The sequence below is a fragment of the Magnolia sinica genome, chromosome 15 (assembly GCF_029962835.1).
Source record: "Magnolia sinica isolate HGM2019 chromosome 15, MsV1, whole genome shotgun sequence".
NCBI classification, from domain to species: domain Eukaryota; kingdom Viridiplantae; phylum Streptophyta; class Magnoliopsida; order Magnoliales; family Magnoliaceae; genus Magnolia; species Magnolia sinica.
This window is the reverse complement of record NC_080587.1, coordinates 11248331-11275927: the sequence shown is the minus strand read 5'-3', so window position 1 is coordinate 11275927 and position 27597 is coordinate 11248331. Positions and strand designations below refer to the sequence as shown.

General features: G+C 40.8%; 1 protein-coding gene across 2 annotated transcripts; it reads left to right on the top strand.

Moving 5' to 3' along the window:
• Positions 1-602: 602 nt before the first annotated feature.
• On the top strand, positions 603-27597 carry LOC131226752 (leucine-rich repeat protein 1-like). Of its 2 annotated transcripts, XM_058222452.1 has the most exons (6): positions 605-941; positions 17758-17829; positions 24847-24990; positions 25642-25713; positions 25809-25880; positions 27297-27597. In XM_058222452.1, exons 1-6 carry the CDS (start codon positions 688-690, stop codon positions 27367-27369), a joined length of 687 nt encoding a protein of 228 aa, XP_058078435.1. In that variant the 5' UTR covers positions 605-687; the 3' UTR covers positions 27370-27597. The 2 variants fall into 2 exon arrangements, with proteins under 2 accessions (XP_058078436.1, XP_058078435.1); XM_058222453.1 differs by lacking the exon at positions 17758-17829 and having other exon boundaries at positions 603-941.

Sequence of the window (27597 nt, the reverse complement as noted above, 5' to 3'; positions counted from 1 at the left end):
GAATATCTACCATTAAAAACTTTTCGAGGGCCATAAAAGTTTTGGATGAAGATGATCTTTGTTTTTTCCCTTCGTCTGGGTCTGTATGACATAATCAATAGATTGCATGTCAAATAAATAGTACAGTGGGCCTTAGGAGGATTTTAATGGTGGTAATTTCCTAATTAGATATTTATATCCCTGTCATCTTTGCCATCAGTCCCTAAAATGATCGGAAAAATGGATGAATGGAATGGATAAAAAACATACATCAGGGTGGGGTCTACAGAGCACCGACCATCAGCCATGGGGCTTGTGGCAGGGTAGTAGCCAATCCGATTCCGTTAAATAGATATTAAGGTGGGCCGAGGTGTTTCTATTGGTGAAAATTCAATCATTACCGTTTCCTATGGTGTGGTTTATTTGAGATTTGGATCTGCTTCATTTTGGAGTTGACGGTCGAAAATGAACTGTAAAAACGGATGGACGGCGTGGATATACAATACATACATCAAGGTGGGCCCCACCGGTCAGGGACGCACCGGGTTGGTTGAGTCCAGCGCCGCAACTAATCCCTTATTTGGGCTGCCTTTATCCCGCGCGTGTACTTATGAAAACTCTTCCTGCATCTCTCTCTCTCTCTCTCTCTCCACAGAATACCCATAAAAACGTTCAAACCCTAACCCTAGATCAACTGCCTGAAAATCAATGGCAGTCTCCGCCTCTTCCCCGAGGACGGAGGCGATTCGCCAAACCCTAACACTAAATCCCCTAATTCTCCTGCTGTTGCTGGTGGTACTGCTTCCGTCGGCTTCTCCGAACAGCGAGAGCGACGCTCTCCACGCGCTGCGGCGGAGCTTGTCGGATCCGGACAACGTGCTCGAGAGCTGGGACCCGACGCTCGTGAATCCCTGCACTTGGTTCCACATTACGTGCAATCAGGACAATCGAGTCACCAGATTGTAATCCCCTCCCTCTCTCTCTCCCTCTGCATTTCTAGGGTTTCGTTCGTTGCAGCAGTGAAAAATTGTCTTTTTTAATAGAGGAGAACTGCTGAGCGCGGTTGATCGACTCTGACATGCATTGCCTGTTGAAAAACGAGAAATGCCTGCGAGATCGGGGCCGCTCATTGGGCGATCCCCACTATGTAGACGCCATCTCTTGAAATTCACTTAGATACGATCATTATGTGGGCCAGAAATGTAAATAGAATTTGGATGGCATCTATTTAGTGGTGATTGCCTGATGAGCGGCTCTGGTCTTGCGCACATGTTTTTCGTTCCACCCTTGATGCGAATGCACTTAGTACTCTGTTTTTTTTTTTTTTTTTTTTAGTACTCTGGTTTTTAGAGCAGCATCTTTTCAAATTTGATCTTTTTCAAGTTGTGAGGATTCTGATTCAGAGATACGGTGAGAGAAATTGTTGCATCCTTTTAGTTTGAGGATTCGGTGGAGTGATGATCTCTCAAAATATAAGGTCGGTTGATCATGTTCAGTTCGTTCATATGGTGATTTTTGCTGTGTTGCAATAAAAAAAATCCAAGCCGTGTTTGAGTGCTTGGCAGAAACAATGGTTTTTCTCGAATTTAAGGTCAATGGATCTGTTTTTTTTTTTTTTCCGTAATAGTGGGGATTCTGCTTTGAAGTTGGGATTTTGTATGCCGTGGTGAAAAAGACGAATCTCTCTCTATCTCTCAATGAGTTTGCTTTCACATTTGGGTTCATTACATTCAGTCAGTAAAATTCTAGCTCTTTCTGTGAGGGCTTGGTGAAAATCTATCTTCTCTTATTCATTGGATCTATCCCGTAACTGTTAGGATTTTTCTATTACATGAAGGTTGTGTTCATTGTGCAGCAACAAACCTTATCAATCTCTATGATTTTTTGAATCCTATTTATGTCTTGAAGTTACAGTAGATTGATACAGTTCAGTTACATAAAGGGTAGATATGGAGCTTAATATCATGGAACTTAATATCTGTATTAGGGTAGTTTGTCTAACTTAAAGGACAGTTGCAAATCAGAAAAAATAATAACCTTAAGGCATTTTGGATAAAGAGGAATCCCATTCAACTACAAAACATCTTTGCTTTGTTGGCCACAACCCTTATCGACCTGCAAGTATTCCAAAAGCATTTGTTGTTTCGTTCCCACCAAATTGCCCATAAACTGCCTAACAAAGCCAATTTGCAAGATGCTTTCCTCTTTCTCAAGCTTGGCACCATGCCATGCCATTAGCAACTCTTCAATTGAGCGTGGCAGAACCAAGAGTCCCCAAAAGGGACGAGAAGGCTTTTCCAAATTTTCCAGCCAAATGGGCATTGCACAAAAAATGGTCAATTGTTTCCCGTGGAACTGATTTCAGAATCGGCAAGACACGAAGGTGTTAATGAGGGAAACAAGTTTCTTGGTAACTGACTAACTGTGATGTAGCACTTGTATAATCGTGGAGTTTATTTTAGTATTCTTTAGGATTAAGATATTCTAATTATGTTCATATATAATTTTGGTTAGAACTCATTTTGGTTGTAATCAACCTATGTACTAGACTATTAGATAGTGCTTGATTGTAATCAACCTATGTAATAGTCTATTACCCTACACCTTTGGGTGTTTTGTGCTATTTGTTGGTCCCAAGCCTAGTTAAATGAGGGTTGCTTTAGGTTGGCAGCTGACATCAAACTTATGCCATTACTTCTATCATGAATATGAACAACATAATATTCCAAATAGAGTGGAATGGTGGAATAGGATTCATGTAACCGACCCCAATTTAATTGGGATAAGGCTTAGATGATGATGGTGATGATATAATTTTGATCAGAGATAAGGTCTTCATAGGGGCCTATTTGGATGATGCGTTGCTATCTTTATTATGATTTTACACACATGAGTAATGTTATTATCCACACAATTGATACCGTTTGCAAAATAGCTCTCAGCTCATTTAAGCAAAAATGATTGGGAAGACGGTGTTTTATCACCATCCTACAAATGTGCCAATGTGTTGCATGTATGTGGATCCACACCGTTCATTAATTGCAGTATGACGTGATCGTACCTCACTAAAAAATCAGGCACGCCAATTCTTCAGGTTGGCTACAATATTAGGGTAAGTTTGAACCGTAGGTTGTTTTTTTTTTGGTTTTTTGTTTTGTTTTGTTTTGTTTTTTGTTTTTTTTTTTGGTAGACGTTGATACATCCGTTGTGCCTGTTGGATTGATATGAGTTAGAATGGTTATTCATTGTTATTTAAATATGCCATAAGTATCTGCAATTGGTTATGTAATATGGATTTGGACTTTGAGAAATGAAGAAGTTCAACCCATTCAAGAGGATTTGAGTGTTTCATATGCAAAAGCATGTGTGAACAAGGTTTTGCATTATTATTACCATCTTCGATTGATCATAGGGATTTTATTAAAGCTAGAAGAATCTATGAATATCCGTTAAGACAATGTATAATGGTCTCGATTAGAAGACAACTTGCAAGAGAAGCAACAAAGATTGGCATCTTGCAAGACCTGACTGAACAAATGTTATCTAAACCCCCAACCCTCAATGTCTTCCATTTTGAATCCTGATCTAGATCATGTGTGATTTAAATCCAGATCCCTATTTTACTAATCTGAATTAATTTTTATATTTCTGAAATATGGTTCCATATTTCACAATGTAGAGATTTTATGTTCGTTTATGCAACAACATGCATATATGATGTCATGCGTGTGGAGTGTGGACCTATAATAATGATGTTCGTCCAGTGTTCGAAATATCGGTATCGCGCTATGTATCACACCCTTGGAATACAGATACGCATCGGTTATCGCATGGGATATATCGTTTGTATCATGTAATTTATTGCACTTTTTGGGAAACATAGGGAAACATTGTGAAAATGGTTGAATTTTTCAATGAAACTTTAGGGATTGTTAAACAAGCCCTTGATACACACTTTTAAATCATAACATCTAAAAAAAAAGGTGCACATAATAAAATTCCTTTGTATAGGGTCTTAAGCTATGCGATGTGTAACTAAACTAATGCAACTATATTTAAATTGAATGCATGACATTTATAAATTTATCAAAGGCATATATGAAAACACAACCAATTCATTGAAAAACAAAAGAAGTAAAAATTGACAAATATACATATCAATGGTGAGGACTGGTTGTGGCCTAGACCCACAGAGTTACGCGGTGGCTTGTAATCATCATCTCTATCTTGACGGGACTGAGAATAGTACTGCTACTCTACAAATTGACAATATTGTCCCCAGGTCATAGTAGAGTGGTACCAGTTAAGATACTCCTTGACATAACACTGGTACTATCCTCTCCGAACTAAATCAATACGCCCATCCGTGGGTATTGCGTAATCGTCACAGTTTGTAACTGATATGGATCTGGGAAGGGCACATATGAAGCTCTTTGGTATCCATATTATTGGCTATATCCATACTGTTGCTCATATCCCTGCCCATATGCAGAAGTGAACTCCTGACCATGGTTGAAAAATGATGTGCCGTAACTGCTGGAGTCACTCGCCACACATCCACTAGGTCCATATCCATGCCCATATTGTGGCATAGAACTCGAGTTACTTTCCTGTGTTTGTAATCCAGATTCATGTTGTGGCCTGTAACTCGAGCTCCCCTCCCTCGTCCTGATCCAAATCTAAAGCCACCTTGCCTGTCACGAATGCTTGTGTCCCTCGTGCATTTTGCTAGCAACTCTTCAAAATCTGAAACTTTCTGAGTGTGCTTTTTCTGCAATAGCTTTTGACGCATGTATGTCTTATTGTAAATAAGACAGGGTCGTTGTTCTCCTGGATGAGAATCATGGTCAGGGTCCTTCGTGAAATAATCGAAATTCTCCTCCCTGGTGAAAGGGCTAAGAGGCTTTTTATCCTGACTCCCACCTGCGCTGCCACCATCCCCGTCGCTATCATCATTATCATCATCATCATCCTTACTGTCATCAGAGTCATCGTCACCCTTATCGCCGCCATTACCATCACTAGACCCATTCCCCACATCACTTTCTGACTTAGTCTCGGTGTTAGACAATGTCTCCTTGGCTCGTGTCCCGCGTGATAGTGACTGTAGCGGGCTGTCCTTTGGACTTCTCGTCAATGGGTTGATGCCTCATCAGGAGACCTCTGCTGCTCCACATTTGCGTCAACATCAATCCCTTGTGTCTCTGCTTCCGCCGTAACATATGGTTCTGGTCGCCCATTCGAGGTATCCAAGTCATTTGACCTAACCCATTGGTAAACTGGGTCATCCTCCTCATCCTCAGCATATGCATGCTGTCCGACCGTCATCAGGTCCAGTGGGTCTTCCTGCGCTTTTCTTCTTCCTTCCGTGCGGAGTGACATCTTTCGTAACTTCATATTGTAGTGATAATACATTAGCTTTTGAAGCCTCTCATACCCTAGCCTATTACGTTTATTTGTGTGGATGAGGGAGAATATACTCCAATTCCTTTCACAGGGTGACGAGGACACTGTCTGTATAAGCACACGGACAACCAGTCGCTGTAAAACATCGCAATCAGTCTTGTATATGGACCACCATTCGCCTGTATATCATATAATTCTTTCGTTATTTTAGATTTTCCAAAATAATATGAAATTTATGTTTATCGCAGTAACTCACATGCCATCACGGTGTTCCTTGACTTAACCATAGGGTGGCACCCAAACATTCCAACCGTGTTGCGGAATCTAACAATCTGTTGATGGCGTATAGCAATCGGGATGAGTATGGAATTGTTGAGATGAAGATAAGGAGAATGTAAGTGAGGAACATATTTACCTCACTACCAAAGGTGCCTTTCCCCGTACAGTCGGGGAATAAGTGATCGTATACCTCATGTACAATCCTCTTTGATAAATTATCTTTGTAGAGTTTCCGGATGTAGTGGTATTTGGGATTCAGGAAATACGCTGAAAACCAACATCTACACATCAATACAAACCTCGTTTATTATTGCATATAGAAAAAAATTTATATAAGTACTTACCAGCCTAATGTAGTGGGTGAGAAAGCGTCATTTCCCAACGATCGTCTATTATTGCATGCACCTACTTATATGCGTTGAGAGCTTTAGCCATGATGGCCTCTTTCATCAGCTGTATGGATGGATACAACCCCATCAACGGATTTGTCTTATTGTCCACCATTCTCAGCACCAGATAAATGGGCTCTAGAATATTCGGTAAACTATGCACACGATCCCAGAATGTATTTCTTAGCACCAGCTCTTTGATTCTCCAGGTTACTTCCGTCAACATCTTTTTTCATTCTTTGTAATCATGAGAGGCGAAAAGGTCTCATAACCCCTGCCTGTGTTTGAGGAGGCTACTTAAGACGATATAATTTGTAGCGAATCGCGTTGCCCCGGAGCGCACTATATTCCCCACCACGCCTCTCGCGCATCGCGGCTAATAACTAGGTATGGTTGTATATGACGTTTGTGATGAGCCGTGCATCAGTATTTATGGTCTTCACCGACGGCCTATCCCTGATCGCCTCTAGCATGAGATCAATGCAATGGGCTGTACAAGGGATCCGATACATATAATACTTCTAAATATCCTTCCCCGCCTTGACAAATGCACTTTCATTGTCTGTAACAAACCGCTAAATGTTTTTCCTCCCAACATCTTGCATGACGTTGTGCATTAGTTTGTAAATGTAGTCACCATCTTTAATCTTATTAGTCGCATCTACAGACTTTAGGAAAATCACTTGTCCCTTGCAATAGACCATAAAATTTATGATCGACATCTTCGTCGGTCCGGTCCAATCGTCACACATGACGGTGTAGTTGTACATTTCCCATGACTGCTTATACGAATCGACGTATGTCTTCATTTCTACATGTTCATCATCTAAATACTTCCCCATGATCTCAAAGGGCATGAGCGGCTGCACACCCTCACCCCCACGCTGCACTTCACTTATCATATTTTTGAAGTGCAGGCTTGCGGCGACATTCGCGGGGATTTGATCGTATATAACTTTGCTATAAAATTTTCAACTTTCTTCCTCACATTCCCTCCACTAAATATGTCCTTTATTTTCTTTTGTCCCTCCTGCCTCTTTGTACATTCTCGGATCTGAAGGTAGATCTGGCACCCGCATGCTACTACTCTTGCCCATGCCCCATAATCCTCCCCGCCTACTACCCTCCTCTCCCCTCCCCTCCCCCACTTGCTCCACTCCCCCCATCACGCTCATGGATAGACCCCTCAAATCTAGGCCTACTCGTGTCCTATCTCCTTTGTTGATCCCCCTCCCATTGATCCTGTATGGACTCTTGAACTGAATGTCTATATTCGGGATCATCATCGCCATCGAGATCCACTACATCGTCATCACCTATATATGGTAGCCGCCCCAGCTCCTCCCCAATCTCCCTCTCTCGTGCATGTCATTCATCTTTTGTCTTCACACACACACACACACACACACACACACACATATATATATAATATGACCCTCATCTCTTCTCGCACATCCTGTGGGCACTTAGGGCAATCCACAACATTGCGATACCCTCCCGCTAAATGCTCCTTCAAGCGGGTTACCCCATCACTCCTCGATTCATAGCCACATAAATTACAAATACTCCCGAATCGATTATCGAGAGTGGGTCGGCCGTACCCCCACCTTATATCAGGTTGTCTCCCTCTTCTTCCTGACATATTTTATATGTAAATGAATATTATGTTAATACTTGGGCCCACCTTGGTGCATGTGCTTTATATCCATGCCACCCATCCATTTTGTTAGATTATTTGAAGGAATGATCCAAAAAATGAGAATTATCCAAATCTCAGGTGGAGCACACAGTAGGGATTTCCAGTTGCCCTCATAAAGTTTTTAATTGTGGGGATTTAATAACTAGTGTCTCTGGGAGTGGCGCATGTAATATTTGGATATGACTCATTTTTGGGCTCATGTGGACCACACCGAAATGGTGATTTAGATATAATTGTGGTTCACTCGATCACTAGACATAATTTTTGCAGATGGGGATCCTGATAATGGGGCCAACCTATTGGATAGTTTGGATGTTGCACACACATGATAATCAAATGAAAGTCATCCACTGGAAGGAGATGGACCTTAACTTATAATCCAACCCGTTATCACTTGAGACCTTTTCTTACGCATCCATCATATACATTGGACGGCTGGTACTCGTAGAATACTATGATAGTTCACCCCATTTTAAAAATGATGGTGGTGAACCAGGCCATGGTTGTACAATCCAACTCAGATTGGGCACGTGTGGTCCCACCACTAATTAGTATATTGATCTCATTTTCACCCCAAATGATGTTTATGATGTGGCCCACCTTTTACATGGCCCACCTTATAAAGTTCACATGTTTCATTACTGGTTATCAAGTAATTAACAAATAAAGTGAAAGAAATAGAGAACTCACGTTTAAATGGTAAGAATCATTGTCCCACTGTCATTTGTGGTGTGGTCCACTTAAGATTTGGATGTGGCCCATTTAACTTTCATCTCCTTTAAATCATTCGTACCACTCAGAGCTTGATACACACACACACACACACACACACACACACATGCGCGCACGCGCATATGCCGTCCATCTATTTTTTAATATCCTTTAAACATATTATTCCAAAAATTAAGCAGATCCAAATCTTTGGTTGACCGCACCAGAAAAACTAAGCAGATCCATGTCATTTAATGGTAAGTGTTCATTAACACTGTTTGATGTGGTGTGGTCCATCTTAGATTTTAATGTGATTAATTTTTGGTATGACATCATAAAATTGGCTATAAAAAAGAATGGATGGAGTGGATCTACTATATGTCATCATTGTGGACCCTACATTAAGCATAACACCCACTGAATTGTTTACTTATATAGCACTAAATCCACCACCGTAATTTACATTGTACTCAGTAAACTTTGTGTGGTCTATTGTGATTTATATATTTTATCAACTCCTTTTATCCATTTTAGCAGATAATTTTATTACTCGAGCTCAAAATTAGCATATCCAAAGCTCAAATGAACCACACCACGAGAAACAGTGTGAATTGAATATATACCATTGAAAAATTCTTGAGTGTGACAAAAGTTTTGGATGAAGCTTATATTTATGTTTTCCTTTCATCCCTGTTTCTTAGATCTTATGAACGGGTTGGATGACAGAAAAACATCACTGTGGGGCCTGACAAGGTATTTTTTTTTAAATTTTTTTAAATTTTTTTGAGAGAGAACAAAAACTTTCATTAAAAGGAAAAAAAGGAAATACTAGGAGGAAATCAACCTGCTGAGATAGCGAGTCAATTACCTCCATACAAAAGAAAGTTACAATCCTTTAAAGGCATTACATTGGAGGCCCACTTGAAGATATAAAACTGGACTCTTTTCACTATGGATCCCGTTGAGTTAGACTCCCCTTTAAAACATCTCCCATTCCTTTCTTCCCACACTGCCCACCAAGCTGCCATAAGTGATATTCTCCAGACCATAGATCTTTGCTTTCTAAGGGTAATGCCATGCCAAGCTTGTAGCAATCGCCTCGTCGAATTTGGGAAGACCCATGAGATATCAAACCAGGAGAGAAAAGTTGACCAGATCTGGTTAATGAAAGGGTAGTGAATGAACAAATGATCCGCCGATTCTGCGTCTGTCATACAACAAAGGCAGATATTGGTGACGGGTCGGTCGGGTTGAACCCGCCCAACTTTCAGCCCTAGCGGCCACCATATATAGGTGACGGCGATGTAGTGGATCTCGATGGCGATGATGATCCCGAATATAGACATGCAGGTCAAGAGTCCATACGAAATCAGTGGGAGGGGGATCAACAGAGGAGGTGGGACACGAGTAGGCCTAGATTTGAGGGGTCTATCCATAAGTGTGGTGGAGGGAGTGGAGCAGGGGGGAGGGGAGGGTAGTAGGCAGGGAGGATTATGGGGCATGGCAGGAGTAGTAGCGTGCGGATGCCGGATCTACTTTCAGATCCGAGGATGTACAAAGAGTCAGGAGGGATGCAAAAGAAAATAAAGAACATTTTTAGTGGAGGGGATGGGAGGAAGAAAGTTGAAAATTTTGTAGCAAAGTTTTTTATATATGATCAAATCCCCGTGAATGTTGCCTCAAGCTTGCACTTTAAAAATATGATAAGTGAAGTACAGCGTGGGGGTGAGGTTGTGCAGCCGCCCATGCCCTTTGAGATCATACGGAAGTATTTGGATGATGAACATGCAGAGATGAAGACATACGTCGATTCGTATAAGCAGTCATGGGAAATGTACGGCTGCACCGTCATGTGTGACATGACGGTTGGACCGAACCGACGAAGATGTCGGTCATAAATTTTATGGTTTATTGCATGGGACGGGCGATGTTCCTAAAGTCTGTAGATGCGATTAATAAGATTAAAGATGGTGACTGCATTTATAAACTAATGCACAACGTCATGTAAGATGTTGGGAGGAGAAACATTTAGCGGTTTGATACAGACAATGAGAGTGCATTTGTCAAGGCAGGGAAAGATATTCAAAAGAAGTATCATATGTATCGGACCCTTTACGCAGCCCATTGCATCGACCTCATGCTGGAGTGATCGGGGATAGGCCGTCGGTGAAGACCGTAAATACTGATGCACGACTCATCACGAACTTCATATACAACCACACCTAGTTATTAGCCGTGATGCGCGAGAAGTGTGGCGGGGATATAGTGCGCTCCGGGACGATGCGATTCGTTACAAATTATATTGCCTTAAGTAGCCTCCTTAAACACAGACAGGGGTTACGAGACCTTTTCGTCTCTCATGATTACGTAGAATGGAAAAAGAAGTTGACGAAAGTAACCTGGAGAATCGAGGAGTTGGTGCTGAGAAATACATTCTGGGATCGCGTGTGTAGTGTACCGAGAATTCTAGAGCCCATTTATCTGGTGTTGAGGATGGTGACAATGAGACAAATCCGTCGATAGGGTCATTGTATCCGTCCATGCAGCTGATGAAAGGGGCCATCATGGCTAAAGCTCCCAACGCATATAAGTGGGTGCATGCAATAATAGATGATCATTGGGAAAGGACGCTGATGAAGAAAAGCGCAGGAAGACTCACTGGACCTAATGATGGTCGGACAACATACATATGCTGAGGATGAGTAGGATGACCCAGTTTACCAGATGACTCGGATACCTCACACAAGAGATTGATGTTGACGCACATGTGGAGCAGCAGAGGTCTCCTGATGAGGTATTTAACCCATTGACGAGGAGTCTGAAGGGCTGCCCGCGGCAGTCACTATCACACGGGATATGTGGCGGGGAGACATTGTCCAACACCGAGACTGAGTCAGAGAGTGATGCGGGGAATGGGTCCGGTGATGGTGATGGCGGCGATAAGGGTGACGATGACTTTGATGATAGTAAGGATGATGATGATGATGTTGACGGGGATGGTAGCGGCGCGGGTGTGAGTCAGGATAAGAGGCCTCTTAGCCCTTTCATCGGGGAGAAGAATTTCGATCATTTCACGCAAGACCTGGTTCTCGTCCAGGAGAACCACGACCCCGTCTTATTTACAATAAGATATACACGCATCAAAAGCTACTGCAGAAAAAATAGACTAAAAAACTTTTAGATTTTGAGGAGCTGCTGACAAAATGCATGAGGGACATAAGCGTTCGTGACAGGCAGGGAAGCTCTAGATTTGGATCACGGATGAGGGAGGGGAGCTCGAGTTACAGGCCACAACATGATTTCGGATCACAAACATAGGAGAGTAGCTTGAGTTCTGTGCCACAGTATGAGCATGGATATGGACCTAGTGGATATGCGGCGAGTGACTACAGTAGTTACAACACATCATTTTTCAACCATGGTCACGAGTTCACTTCTGCATATGGGCAGGGATATGAGCAGCAGTGTGGATACCAATGAGCTTCATATGTGCCCTTCTTAGATCCATATCAGTTACAGACTTTGACGATTACGCAGTACTTACGGATGGGCATATTGATTCAGTTTAGATAGGATGAGTAGCAACATTATGTTGGGGAGTATCTTAACTGGTATCACTCTACTATGACCCAAGCACAATATTGTCGATTTGTGGAGGAGTAGTACTATTCACAGCCCTGTCAAGATGGAGATGATGATTACGAGCCACCGTGCAACTCTTTGTAGGTCTAGGCCACAACCAGTCCCTACCATTGATATGTATATTTATCAATTTTTACTTATTTTGCTTTTCAATGAATTGGTTGTGTTTTCATATATGTCTTTGATACATTTATAAATGTCATGCATTCAATTTAAATATAGTTGTATTAGTTCAGTTAAACATCGCATAGCTTAGGACCCTATACAAAGGAAATTTATCATGTGCACCTTATTTTTGAGATGTTGTGATTTAAAAGTGTGTATCAAGGGCTTGTTTAACAATCCCTGAAGTTTCATTGAAAAATTCAACCATTTTCCCAATGTTTCCCCATGTTTCCCAAAAAGTGCAATAAATTACGCGATACAAACGATATATCCCATGCGATAACCGATGCGTATCTGTATCCGAAGGGTGCAATACATAGTGTGATATCGATATTTCAAACACTGGTCCCACATGATGGATGGTTTATATCATTGATCAGACCCTTTGTGGTACCATAAATATGGACCATCCATTTCTTATCCGCTGAATAGGTGGGTAAGATCATTGTATTGGAGTGATTTTTAAGACAGATGGGCAATCAAATGTGAGCCCCACAACATGGGGATCTAAATTAATACCAAACCTTTTCTTTTATAATCATTATGGACTTTACTTTTTTATAAACATTGATTGGTAGATTAGGACCATCCAATCAAAGTGACCTTTAAGAGGGATGGAAATAAAAAATAGATTGATGATCCAAATCAGTGATTGGACCTCTGCTATAATCAGTATGGAGGGTCATCTTCCTAGCCATTGATCAAATGTTTAGGATCATTTGATAGAAATGGCTTTTCAAATCAATGAGCAATCGAAGGTCAGTGATATGATGAGCATTCTAGATCAATGACTGGCACTTTACAATATGTTCAATCAGGATAGATCATTTTTCGGCCATTGAGATGGAAGTTATGCTTCCTTTTGGGAGTAGGTAATGGTACCTTCAAGTAGAGCCCATTATTTGGTGATTTAGACCATTGATCTAATAGGTCTACCTACAAGTCTCTCCAATATGGTGGGCCACACCATTTATGGACAATGCATTTTCGAGATCTCCTATTGAGAAGATTTTGGGCTGTGGTCCATCCACCAAAATCCCTTGGATTTGGATTGGAAGATCTTAGCTATCTCGACAATATATGTGGATGGTTTGACGATAAACAATTTATAAGTATTGATTGAGCAAATGAGTGAAAAATCTATATTGTTCGGATTCATGTTAGAAGTTTTGGCATAAGTTTGATGTTGGCTGCCAACCTGACACAACCCTCCTTAATCTGGGCTCGAATCGACAATGAGAGTATAAAACTCCCACAAGTTCAATGTAAAAGACTATTACATAGGTTGATTACAACCAAGTGATATCTAATATTCTATTACATAGGTTGATTATAATCAACGAGTAACCACATCCTTTTGGAAGTTATAGTCCTTGATAGAGTGGAATGACGGAAAAGGATTCATATAACCAACCCCAATTAGTTGGGATAAGGCTTAGATGATGATGATGAAGTAAAAATCCCAACTACTTTAGTTCAAAACTTAATGGCCTGTTTGGATGATGATGAAATGCTACTGCAACTCATTTTTGTCTGATAGGCGCGATGGATTTGTCAATGCCTGTTGGAAAGTCGACCTATAGTTTAGATTGACCCCACTATTATGGGCCATCTAAAAAATGGATGGGCTTGATTGTTAAATGAGAGTATGGTCACATGATGCCTATAGCTAATGTATGGTTTGGAACCTGTACCTATCTGGCGCATTGGCACATGCATTGGTTGATAGTAAAACACAACCAACCCAAATCTTTTTGGTGCAACTGAACTAAGAGCTACTTTTATATAGTGTTAGTTGTGTGGGTAAAGATCATAGAAAATGATAAAAGAAGATATGATCTATTTATAGTGATATTATAGATAAAAAATGTAATAACATGAGAATCTTAACCATTATTCAAAGAGGGCCACCTAATAGACCAAATCATTTTAAAAGATGGTCGTGAAAGTTAGGTTTTTGATGCAGGAAGTTTTCCTGAGTTGGCATAAATCTCCTCAACATGGTGTGCAGTCATTATGTAAAGGTAACGGTGGCAACCGTTACATGTTACAGGGTTGTAACGGCCGTTACAACCCTCATAATGAGCTGTTATGCCCCCTGTAAAGGCCATGCAACCTTGTAATGGTCCATTACGGGGCTGATATAGGGTTTAGGGTTTTTTTTTTTTCAATAAAAAAGAGACTGTTATGGCCATTATGGGGTTGGTAATGGTTGTTATAGCCCGTATTGCAAAGGTAACGGTGGTGGCCATTATGGCAACCATTACTGTTATGGAATACCTTGCTCCTCGAAAAAGACATTCCGGTTGCACAATGCTTCTCGACAATAGGAGATGAGATTATATGGGCCCCGCCATGCCATAGGAACCTCTCAGATGAAGAAATTGAAGATCTCATCAATCTCCTAAGGTTGCTTTCTCAGGCGTAGCCCATGGTTGGGGTCAGTGACATCATGATTTGGATTAAGGAGAAGACCGGCTGATGTTCTTTGAAATCCTTATTCAAAGTACTTAGTGGCTCTTCTTCAGAAAGCTCACCTCATCACACTGTCCATGTTTTGCATTATGGGGCTCCCCTCAAGTTTGCCGTCTTGGCTTGGTTAGTTGGGAACAAAAAGTGCTATCAATAGATAATCTTCGCCGAAGGAACTTGCTACTTGGAAATGTATGCATCATGTGTATGCAAGCCTTGGAAACAATGGACCATCTCTTCATTCATCGCTCTTTTGTGAAAGAGTTGTGGGACAACTTTCTCCCTCTTTGAAGTTTTAGGAGTGGCTCCTAGGTCAATGATTCTCTTCCTCCTGGCTTGGCACAGAGGCGGGATAAGCGAAAAAGGCAGAGCTATTTGGAGGTTGGTCTTACTCGCGGGATGCTGGTCTTTGGGAGGAAAGGAACAATGTTGTTTCAAAAACTGAAGAAATTGGGCTTTGGTTTCTTTCAATAGGGCTAAGCAGTTGTTTCAGTGGTGGGTCATTTCTATAAATGTTGTGGATCTTAATTTTTCCCTTGTAGATCAATTGTGAAAGTTAGGTTTCTTTTGATAAATCGCTATCATTTTAAAAATGGTGGTGACACATTAACCTCATGCACATGGCATAGTTTTAATGCAGTCAAAATCATACGAATCACTGATCCAACTTTGGATGGAGTGGAGCCGAAAAATTATAATGAAAAAACATGATATTTACCATCAGAATCTTGCAACCACATCCTTCACCCCTTTGATTCATTCTTGCTTCCACATCAAAACCCCCTCGAATCCCATACTTTAATCCTAACCTAAAACCCATATCCCCAAATATCTGAGTTTCCCCAAATCACCGAAACCCTAGATTCCCAAATTTCCTAATTGACCCTAAATTCCAAACTTCCAACCATTCAAATCCCCAATTCCCTTCTATTAAGACCCGAAACCTCAAATCCCTTTACCAATTGAGCAACCTAAGCTTTAATTTCACTTTTTCCCAAATCCCATGAACCCTAGGTTGGCTTAAACCCCAATTGAGAAAACCTTAGGTAGTATTAGCTTTCCTTTTTTGAAATTAAACTAATGCCTATGCTACTTGGATGTTTCTACATTCCCATCTTTAGTATTTAATGGTCATGCATTGCGTAGTTTGATATATGTGGCTTGAACCTCTCGTAGTTGCATGCTTGATTCTTGATATGTTTGATGATTTAGCATAGTTTGTGAGTTTTGATTATTTAGATTAAGTTGCTTATTGATCTTGTTTAATTATTTACTTGCATGCATCCTACACCAATGGGTTTCAAGATAGTGATGAACAATCATGGGAGTGTAGCCCTCAAATGAGATTCCTCCAGTACCACACATGTGTTTCGGCAAGCTATGTACATGCCAAAAAATGTGATAGCATGATGCAAGATGAGAGATGGAAACCATCCATCCAATAGGTCCCATTGTTCTGATGGAAAGATCAGGCTGATCCACTCAGTTGGTATGCCATTATCTTTCATTTTATATGGACCAATTGTAAATGTTTTTGCACATTCTCAACTCCCTTAGTGAGCAATACTAGCCATTTAGGCCAAGGACTCTAGCAACTGGCATGCGAAGATGAATGGATTGGACCTATCTCACATGTGCCATGTCACTACATGTGAAATGTGTACAATAAAGTGTGCGCACTTGATCTCAACTTGCAGTCTTCAACTGAACTTCAAGAGCCATGCACTGCTGAATAGCAGCTGAAATGAAGGGCAAAATTGGAATGTCAAATATAGAAAAAAGAAGAAGACAAAAGCAGGCAAGAAATTTTCCTTCTATGTAGTAGTATTGATATATGGTGTAGTTTTGGAAACACTGCTTCTTTCCTTGAGTTCCAGAATTTTGCTTGCTATAGAGAGGGGTTAGATAATTGGCAGAAGTGTCGGGCATGTTATTGAAAACCTGGCACCGTATGGCTGTATCAGCCATTAAGTAAAGGAAACGATCACCCCTGTTCCATGATATGGGGGCGAATTGGTCTGTTAATAAAAAAAAGGGGCGTATACTATCAACTGATATGGACCGATATACCCCATATTAGTGTCATTACGGGGATGATATGGCCGTTGCAGGCCGATACAGCTATAAAGGGCCCATTTTGAATTTTTTTTATTCTTAAATTTTCTTTACGGTTCTTAATTCATTTAAACCATGAAGCTTAAAAGCTAATTTTAAGCTAGATTTATGCCTACTTCAAGCATCAAAACACAAAATTTGAGTGGGAATCGATGAATCAAAGTGGAGTGGATTATTGTGGTAAATATCAGAAGAGGTAACTCATTGTTATTATTATTATTATTATTATTATTTTTGGTTTTTTAATTTTCCCATCTTTTGTTGTAGCTGTATGTAACAGGCTCCACTACGCCAATTCCTGCTTAGTTTGTGTTCAACTAGGGCCTATTCAGTCAACTTTCAGCAGGTCAAGCTGACATTGCCCAACAAACAACATTCGTACTAAAGAATGGCCCGTTGGACCATCAAATACGAGTAGAAAAAAAGGAAAAAAGAAAAAAAAAAGAAAAGAAAACATATTTGGATCCTCCTTTTTTTATATGAATTTTACCAATCATTATTTATCTCGCCTAGGTATTGGCTAGCAAGTTGGCTGATACCATTACGTAATGCCCTTGTGTTAGGTGGTTTAGCATATCTTTGCCAGTGGTTCTGCAGTCTGTTGCATCCCAGTAGCTAAGGGACCGTGTTCGTGTTTTATTTCAAGGAGACATGCTTTTTGGAATTGTTTTGAGGACTGCTGCAGCAACCCATTTCCATATGGAGGCAAGGGTTTGACAATGGGCTAGCCTATCAGTAGTCTACTGTCTGATTTACGTATTAAATTCAGCCTCAATTCAGTTTTTGGAAGAGGCTTGTGCTGTACTGTTTAGCTTTTAATCGGAGAATTTTATTTTGTTGCCATGAAAGAATCTTAGTGATACATACCTTTATTTATTGTATGATTCTGCTGTTTTGCAGGGACCTTGGAAATTCAAACCTATCAGGCCATCTGGTACCTGAACTTGGAAAGCTTGAACATCTACAATATTTGTAAGTGTTACCATCTTGTTTACTGTCTTCTGTAGATGTTTTTGTATTTATGGTGGACTACTTTCTCGTGACATTATATCTCTTCAGAATCATTTATGACTGTAAATGATTCGTATACTTTAATTGGTTTGCAACAAAAAAATTTCTATTGTCAAGAAGAAGAGTGATACAATGAAGAACTAAGCATACGGAATTGAGCCCCAACCATCATGGCTGTACTGACGTCCTCTCTAGCTAGGGATCCACAAGTTGGCTTCTTGGAAAATACAGTGTAAAGAAATTTAGACATGCCTACTGTCGTCTCTAACCTCATTGATCCACCTAGCCAATGTCCATGCAAAATCACCAAGCTTACAGGTGTAGATGAAGTGGACATGAATCCTCTTAATGGATTTCCATAACCATCCAAACAATTCCAGAAAAAAAAGGAGAGAACAATAGATTATTGGAGCTGAATTTTCTGCTATATGGCACATGACTAGGACAGAACTGAAAAGGATTTGACAATTATCAAAATGTCGTCTTAAGTGCCTAACACTCATCACCACATTCATAACCATCTAAACAACTGTAAAACACAAAATTTTGTATTTCTAAAAGACTAACTCAAATTACTGCCACATGGGGATTTTTTGGTACTTACTAATCCTAGAAATGGTTTAAACTTGTGTAATGCTTGCCTACAACTAAAGATCTTTTACAATTTTCCTAAAGTTAATCCATTCCATCAAAGCTAAGCTTAATGAAGCTGATTGATCCACCCACTCAAAAGGTCTTTCATTCTATTCACTAGAAATTTTCTCTCACACAAATGACTAAGCTTTGACTTGGCCTATTATTATCCAGAAATTCTGTTACTGTGTGCATTCCAAATAGATCAGAGGAAACTAGGCCCATGAATGGCACAGACCATTACCTGAGTCCTTATCCAACAGTGTCACATTAGTCAGGCTAGGCTGGGCTCATGTTGGACCTTTATAGATATCCAAACACAGGCACTGCTGACTCACCATTGGGCCTGAAAACTCATGCCGAAGCCCAAATCACATGCCTTCATTCTCACTCCAAATCCAGTCCAAAGCAGGCTGGACGTGGGCTCATTCTGGCTCACTTTCTCCCCTAATAAATAAGAAATGCTCTATTCAGGCAAGAATTCTCTTTGGTCTTGCTGTATGCTCTTCTGTGCTTTCCAACATCGGCACCAGTTCATATTTCATAAGCTTCATTACTACAAGTAGCTTGATGTTAATTATCATCGCGTTTTGGTCGTAAGTATTTTATCTGAATCGGAGATCTATAATGTCAAAGGAAATATCAATCTACACAGCAGATTTACAGCTTTACAGATTTACAGATTTACAGCTTTACAGATTTACAGATTTACAGATTTACAGCTTTGCAGATTTACAGATTTACAGCAGATTTACAGCTAATATCTACAGCAGATTTACAGCTAATATCTACAGCTTTGACTGATATGACAGTTATACAGATTTATTCCTTCCTTAATTAGGATATATTAGCTGTACAGTATATTTAGATAGATGTATATATGGTAGGGGCTGAAGATCAGCTTGTATTTCTTCCCTAAATAGCTTGTAATCTACCTATATAATGGGCAATTGTCAATGAAGAAAGGCAGACTTTTTCAAAAGGACTCTAAACTGTCATGGTATCAGAGCTATAGCTCTAAATTTCCATTTGTCTCGTGCTCTCAAGTTTCTTAGTCTCGGTTATTCTTGTTCTAGTTCTGTTGACCTCATGTCTTCCGATAAGTTTGATGTTTCTTTGATTCGTTTCAATGGCAAGAACTACTCTGCTTGGGCGTTTCATTTCAGGATTTTCGTCAAAGGTAAGGAGCTGTGGGGACATGTTGATGGCAGTAACCTAGCTCCTGACAAAGACAAAGACAAAGATCGACACGCCAAGTGGGAAGTCAAGGACGCACAAGTTATGGCATGGATTTTGGGATCCGTTGAACCCAACATCATCTTGAACCTTCGATCTTCTCAGACTGCAGCTCAGATGTGGACATACCTGAAGAAGGTCTACAGTCAACAAAACACTGCTCGTCGTTTCCAGCTTGAACATGAATTGGCCACTCTCCAACAGGATAGTCTTTCTATCTCTGATTTTTACTCTAGATTCACTAATCTTTGGGCTGAATACACTGATATAGTTTATGCTGACTTACCATCCGAAGGTCTTAGTTCTGTTCAATCTGTCCATGAAACTACTCAGAGGGATCAATTTCTAATGAAACTAAGGTCTGAATTTGAAGGCACCAGATCCAATCTTATGAACCGAGAATCTGTCCCCTCCTTGGATACATGCCTAAATGATCTTCTTCGCGAGGAACAACGCCTTCTCACTCAAACCACCATGGAACAACGACGATCTACATCTGTTCCTGTAGCCTATGCAGCACAAGGCAGGCCACGAAGCAGGGATATGAGCACTGTTCAGTGCTTCTGTTGCAAGGGATTTGGTCATTATGTTGCAAACTGTCCCCGAAAATTCTGCAACTATTGCAAAAAGGATGGCCATATCATCAAGGAATGCCCAACTCGACCCCCTAAGAAATCGGAGACAGCATATACTGTCTCAGTTGGCTCTTCTAGTGCGGGTAGTTTGGTGAATACAACACAAAGTGCTCCTGCTCCTGCTCCTGCTTCCAACCCGTGACCCCCGACATGATTCAACAAATGATCATTTCTGCATTTTCAGCTTTAGGACTCTCAGGTAAACCCTTCACTACATCATCTCCTTGGTACTTTGATTCCGGGGCTTCCCATCATATGACAAACAATGCTGCTTCTCTTACCAATGTAAACAAATATTTTGGAAATATCAAAATTCATACTGCTGATGGCAATCATTTACCTATCACGGCCACTGGTGATGTTTCCTCCTCTCTCACTGATGTCTTCGTATCTCCCGGTCTTACCACCAATCTTGTGTCTGTCGGTCAGTTAGTTGATAATGATTGTAAAGTAGAGTTTTCTAAATCTGGTTGTGTTGTGCAGGATCAACAGTCAGGGCGGATGATCACGAGGGGGCCTAAAGTGGGACGTCCTTTTCCTCTTCAATTTCCTTTGTCTTCTTTTTCTTTGCCTTTTGTCGCTTGTAATTCTGCTCATGTTGATTACCGAGCGTGGCATAAACGTCTCGGACATCCAAACTCTAATGTACTTCATGCTTTATTGAAATCTGGTTTTCTTGGGAATAATGAAACACCATCTCTTAGTGTTGTTCAGTTTGATTGCAATTCTTGCAGACTTGGCAAAAGTAAAACTCTACCCTTTCCTTTTCACACACCGCATGTTGTCAAACCTTTCGATCTGATACATAGTGATGTGTGGGGTATGGCACCAGTCACTTCGCATGCTAATTACAAATACTTTGTCACTTTTATTGACGACTATAGTCGTTTCACATGGATTTATTTCCTTCATTCCAAAGACGAAGTATTTTCTGTTTTTAAGATTTTTCATGCATATATTCAGACACAATTTTCGGCCCATGTCAAAATCCTTCGTTCTGACAATGGGGGTGAGTATATGTCTCATTTGTTTCAGGACTTCCTACAGAATCATGGCATCATCTCTCAACGGTCTTGCCCTTCGATACCTCAACAAAATGAAGTGGCTGAAAGGAAGAACCGTCACCTTCTTGATGTGGTTCGCACTCTTCTGTTAGAATCTTCCACGCCCTCTCGATTTTGGTGTGAAGCTCTTTCCACTGCTGTCCATCTCATTAACAGATTGCCTTCTCCCACATTGAACCATGACTCACCTTTCACCAGGTTATTTGGTCACCCTCCAACTTATTCTAACCTTCGTACCTTTGGTTGTGTCTGTTATGTTCATCTTCCTGCACATGAACGCACAAAACTTACGACCCAGTCAATTAAATGTGCTTTTCTAGGATATTCAGTACAGCAGAAAGGTTTTCTTTGCTATGATCCAAATCTGTGTCGCATTCGAGTTTCTAGAAATGTGATTTTTTTCGAAAATCAATATTTCTTTTCTACCCATCAGGATCATGTTTCTCCTTCATTTTCTGTTTTGCCTATGTTTCCTAACTCTCTTGCAGATCCAGTCCCTTCTAAACCTCTCCTAGTGTATCGACGACGCTCCACCGCCACTTCCCACCAACCTTCAGCACCTCCTGAGCCCCCTCAAGCTTCTTCCCCGACTGCTGCTCCTGTTTCAGCACCTGCACCTCCCTCTCTTCAACTCAGTACTCGGGTTCGTAGACCCCCAGATAGGTTTGGTTTCTCTTCTCCTTCATCCTTCACAGCCACTTTGTCGTCTATTTCTCTTCCTTCATCTTATAAACAGGCAATGGAGCATGAGTGTTGGCGAAAAGCAATTGAAACCGAACTTCTCGCACTTGAAGAAAACCAAACATGGGATGTGATGTTGTTTCATGTCCCTCCTCCGTGAAACCCCTTGGCAGTAAGTTCGTGTTTTCTATCAAGCTTAATTCCGATGGGTCCATAGATCGTTACAAAGGTCGGTTAGTGGCACTTGGCAACAAACAAGAATATGGTCTCGACTATGATGAGACCTTTGCACCGGTCGCCAAAATGACCACTGTCCGAACTATACTCGCTCTTGCTGCATCCCAATCCTGGCCCTTACATCAAATGGATGTTAAGAACGCATTTCTCCACGGTGATCTCAAGGAAGACGTTTACTTGAAACTTCCCTCTGGTATGCCCACTTCCTCACCTACTGATGTTTGCAAACTGAAACGTTCTTTGTATGGTTTGAAGCAGGCACCAAGAGTATGGTTTGAGAAGTTTCGATCCACTTTGCTTAGTTTTTCTTTCACTCAAAGTCAGTATGACTCCTCTCTTTTTCTACAAAGGACATCCACAGGTATCGTCGTCCTCCTTGTTTATGTGGACGATATCGTCATCACTGGCTCTGACTTGGAGGCAATCTCTGCGGTTCAGACTTTGTTGAATTCTACATTTCACATGAAAGATCTTGGCCAGCTCACCTATTTCTTGGGTTTAGAGGTGCATCATCAGCCGCACGGTCTCCTCTTGCATCAGCACAAGTATAGTCAAGATCTGGTTCAGCTAGCCGGTCTCACCAACGCTACTTCGGTTGACACCCCCATGGAACTTAATGTGAAATATCAACGTGACGAAGGGGAGCTTCTTGAGGATCCTACTACCTATCGGAAGTTGGTTGGTAGTCTTATCTATCTAACCATTACCCGACTAGACATCTCTTATGCTGTTAATACCGTCAGCAAATTCATGCAAGCACCGAGGCATCTCCATCTATCTGCAGTCCGCCGCATCATTCGCTACATTCTTGGGACATCTACTCGTGGCTTATTCTTCCCTTCCGGTTCTTCACTTCAGCTACAAGCCTATAGTGACGCTGACTGGGCTGGCTGCCCAGACACCAGGAAATCTACTACCGGCTGGTGTATGTTTCTTGGTGATGCCCTTATCTCTTGGAAATGCAAGAAGCAGGACCACGTCTCCAAATCATCTACTGAGGCCAAGTACCGAGCCATGTCTGCAGCATGCTCCGAGATCATTTGGCTGCGTAGTCTCCTCACAGAGCTCAGTTTCATTCCCGTACATCCCACTCCACTCCATGCTGACAACACTAGTGCCATCCAAATTGCCGCAAACCCAGTCTATCACGAACGCACCAAGCACATCGAGGTTGATTGTCACTCAATCAGGGAAGCCTATGATCATCAAGTCATCACTCTTCCACATATCTCCACAACTTTGCAGATCGCCGATATCTTCACAAAATCCATGCCTCGTAGCGCCATCATTTTCTCGTTAGCAAATTGATGCTTGTCGATTTACCAGCATCAATTTGAGGGGGGATGTCAAAGGAAATATCAATCTACACAGCAGATTTACAGCTTTACAGATTTACAGATTTACAGCTTTACAGATTTACAGATTTACAGATTTACAGCTTTGCAGATTTACAGATTTACAGCAGATTTACAGCTAATATCTACAGCAGATTTACAGCTAATAGCAGATTTACAGCTAATATCTACAGCTTTGACTGATATGACAGTTATACAGATTTATTCCTTCCTTAATTAGGATATATTAGCTGTACAGTATATTTAGATAGATGTATATATGGTAGGGGCTGAAGATCAGCTTGTATTTCTTCCCTAAATAGCTTGTAATCTACCTATATAATGGGCAATTGTCAATGAAGAAAGGCAGGCTTTTTCAAAAGGACTCTAAACTGTCATATAATGCCTGGAACGATTTGTGGTAATGCAAAGAGTCAATGGAATGTCAGTAGTAGATTCCAGTCAAGGTGGAGCTGTGATACCATTGGTTTTATTTCATACCTGTCTTATGTTCTACAGTATTCCTTCATATGTGTATGAGCATACGTGTTACAGTGCCTGGAACGTCATCACCTGTGATAATGCAAAGAGTCAACGGACTCTCAGTAGTAGATTTCAACCAAGGTGGAGCTGTGATACCATTGTTTTATTTCATACCTGTCTTATGTTCTACAGTATTCCTTCATATGCGTATGAGCATGCATGTTACAATCTGGCACATTATTTCTGGTTTCTTACTGTTATCACTTGACATCCTCACAAAAATATCTACATGGGCTGCATAACGTTTCTGGCTATTTTTGTTTTCCATAAGGAGCTAATGATTCTTTGAGTATAAATTTACCCACATTCATATTTCATTAGTTCTCATGGTAAGTGACATTTTGCCCATATTCCAAGCTGTTTGATACAACAACCATTTTTATCGATGTCTTTGGGCTATTGAATTGACACCCACTTGAATAGTTTAGGTGTCTTAGTAAGAACTTTATTTATTATTATTATTATTTTTGGAAAGATGGTCTTAGTAAGAAGCTTATTCTGTAAGAAAGATTATTTGTCGCAAATTTTCTTTTCTTTTCTTTTTGGCTTGCTGTTCAGGTTGATTAATCTAGTTCATTGTTTTAAAGCGTGTTTGCCTTATAACTATTGTTGCAGAGAACTCTACAAGAATAACATTCAGGGCACAATCCCGGCCGAGCTCGGTAACTTGAAGAGCCTCATCAGCTTGGACTTGTATAACAACAACATTTCAGGGGTCATTCCCCCTTCACTGGGGAAGCTGAAATCTCTAGTGTTTTTGTGAGTCAAGATGATTTCTTCTCGCACTTATTCTTTGCATCTTATGAATATATGGCCTCTTCCAAGTTTTGCCATTTCTTACTTAGGTCCACAGTTCCATAATTTGGTGACTCAGTAGGGTCAAGGAAATTGCGGACGATATGTCATACTCATATCATATCATGAAAACTTGGGAATAATCAAGTATGGAAATGGAGCCCCAGCAAACGTAAGGCTGCTGATGCATAGGATTGGAAATGGTTTGTTCACCTGGGATTGGATGAGTGATCCCCTACAAAAACTCAGATTGGATATCTCCACCGTTGCTATGTTCGGCCCATTTTTTGTTGAAAGTGTAATTTTGCCGTATCATACTTCATCATTGGCCACTCATTGCAATCTGGAAGACTTTTGGCACATTCCTTTTCTATGGTGGAGTCTATAAGTCTGGACTCTGGATCACTGAACCATGAGAGTCCCACATGCACAGAATCCTGCAATTTTCCGAGGATTAGGACAATTCCTCAAAATTGCAGGTTTCACCATGTCAGCAAGGTTTACTTTGCCTCAGGCATCTGTTTCTGTTTGTCTCTTTCTGAGTCATGAAACTACATTTGAACCTTCTCCTTCTTGGTGCTTGATGAATGCTAAGTTGCTATGACATGATACCAGGCGGCTTAATGACAATCAATTAAGTGGGCAAATCCCCAGGGAGCTTCTTGGCATTTCTAGCTTAAAAGTTGTGTAAGTTCAGGATTTCGGCTTTGCTTTTGTTTAGTGGCAGTTGTTCTACCTTCATCTCGAATGTTCATCACACAAACATGCTTTTTGGCTTTCAGAGACATCACTAACAACAATTTGTGTGGAACGATTCCCACCACTGGGCCTTTTGAGCACATTCCCTTGAACAAGTAAGTTCTTGTTTCTTCCTCACCCTCATATGCCAGAACTTGTGTTTTTGTTTCTTTTGTTTTCTTTTAATTTTTCCCCTTTTTCTTTATGCTTCCCTTGTTTTTTAGGAAGGGAATTATCTTTGTCATCAATCTGAGATTTCGATTGTATCAACAACCGCTTCAATAGATAGAAATCATTGTATCAACCGCACAATTCAAGAAATTAATTTAATCAGTAGGGATTGAATAGTTACATCTCCTATAGTTCAAATCCTCTAAAATAATACCCGCGCAAATTAACATTCGGGCCCAAAATATGGACCGCTGGATAATCTCAAAACCCCATTGATCTCAAACTTGCAAACACACGAGATAAACTCTAATTTTTATGAAGAAAACTAGCAAAATCTTCATTCAATAGTAAATAACATAGTGACTCAGATGCCGTATTAGTCATATCCAATGAATGGCCAGACACTTTATGTTCCAGTAAGATGGATGTAAAGCATTCCTCCTTTCTTAAACCAATGCATCAGATACAGCTTCAATTATCTAAACCACCACTGTAAATCGCCATCACTTAATTCCCAATGGAACAAATATGAATTGGATTGCTGCGTTGGAAAACGGATGGTTTGGACCTCGTACCCCTTTTTGTGGGTGGTTTGGTCCAACCGCCAACCAATGGCTTGGAAAATGGATTGCTACAAAAAGAAGTCCCACTTGGGAGTTATTGGATCATTCTATTGGTACAATTGTCATGTTGTAGCCCATTTGGCCATATATGGTCGGTCCTGATTAATGCTTCCTACCTGCCTCAATCAGTTTAGCAGATCATCTTGCACTGGGTAGTGTATTGGATTGCAGGCATCACTGTCTAATAATTTCTGGACAAGATCCACCACCTGATAGTTTGCATTTCTGCCTGTCCTGCTTGGTGCCGTCTCCCCAAAGATGTTACTGTGCGTGTTAATGCCAGTGGGCTATAGTGCCTACTAACCTGTGGGTTTTGACTCCTATGCTAGTTTTGTACCATTTAAAGAATGGTGGTGACTCATTCTCTTCACATATCGCATGATTTACAGCTGCCGGAACATCTGAATCGTGGGTCCCATTGGGATGGAGCACATTTTCAAAATTGCACTGCTCAAGCTATCCTAACCATCCAATTAAGCCTACGAATAGTTGGTTCAAAGTAAACTAATGAGTGGTCCAAATTCACAGGGAATCAGATGGTTAATATTATCTTCTTGGTGCGGTTATGCTCCATTAATAGTTGAGTCAGAGATTTGGACAGCCTCGATTGGGGGACAAATTGATGAGTCCCGCCATCTTGTAAATGGTGAAAAACTAATGTAGGAATCTAGCTCCTATCTTTCGAATGGGATTGTTGTTATTGTTGTTGTTGTTATAGTTATTGTTCCCATGGTCCAGCTTCGAGAATAATCCTCGTCTTGAAGGCCCGGAGCTACAGGGACTTGCAGCATACGACACGAACTGCTACTAAATAGATAAGTAACACGGGCAACGATTCCTGCACATTTAATTTACTTCTGATAGATGGGTGGGGAGGATTTATTTCCTTAGTTGAGGGGAATTGGGTGTTGATGCAGGGGTCATATGATGTAAATTTGTAATCCACAGCTAACTGTTTGTATTCGTAATGTAGTAGCCATTGCTGCAGCGGCTGCTGCTGCTATATGATGTATGATATATATACATGGAAACAGGGTAC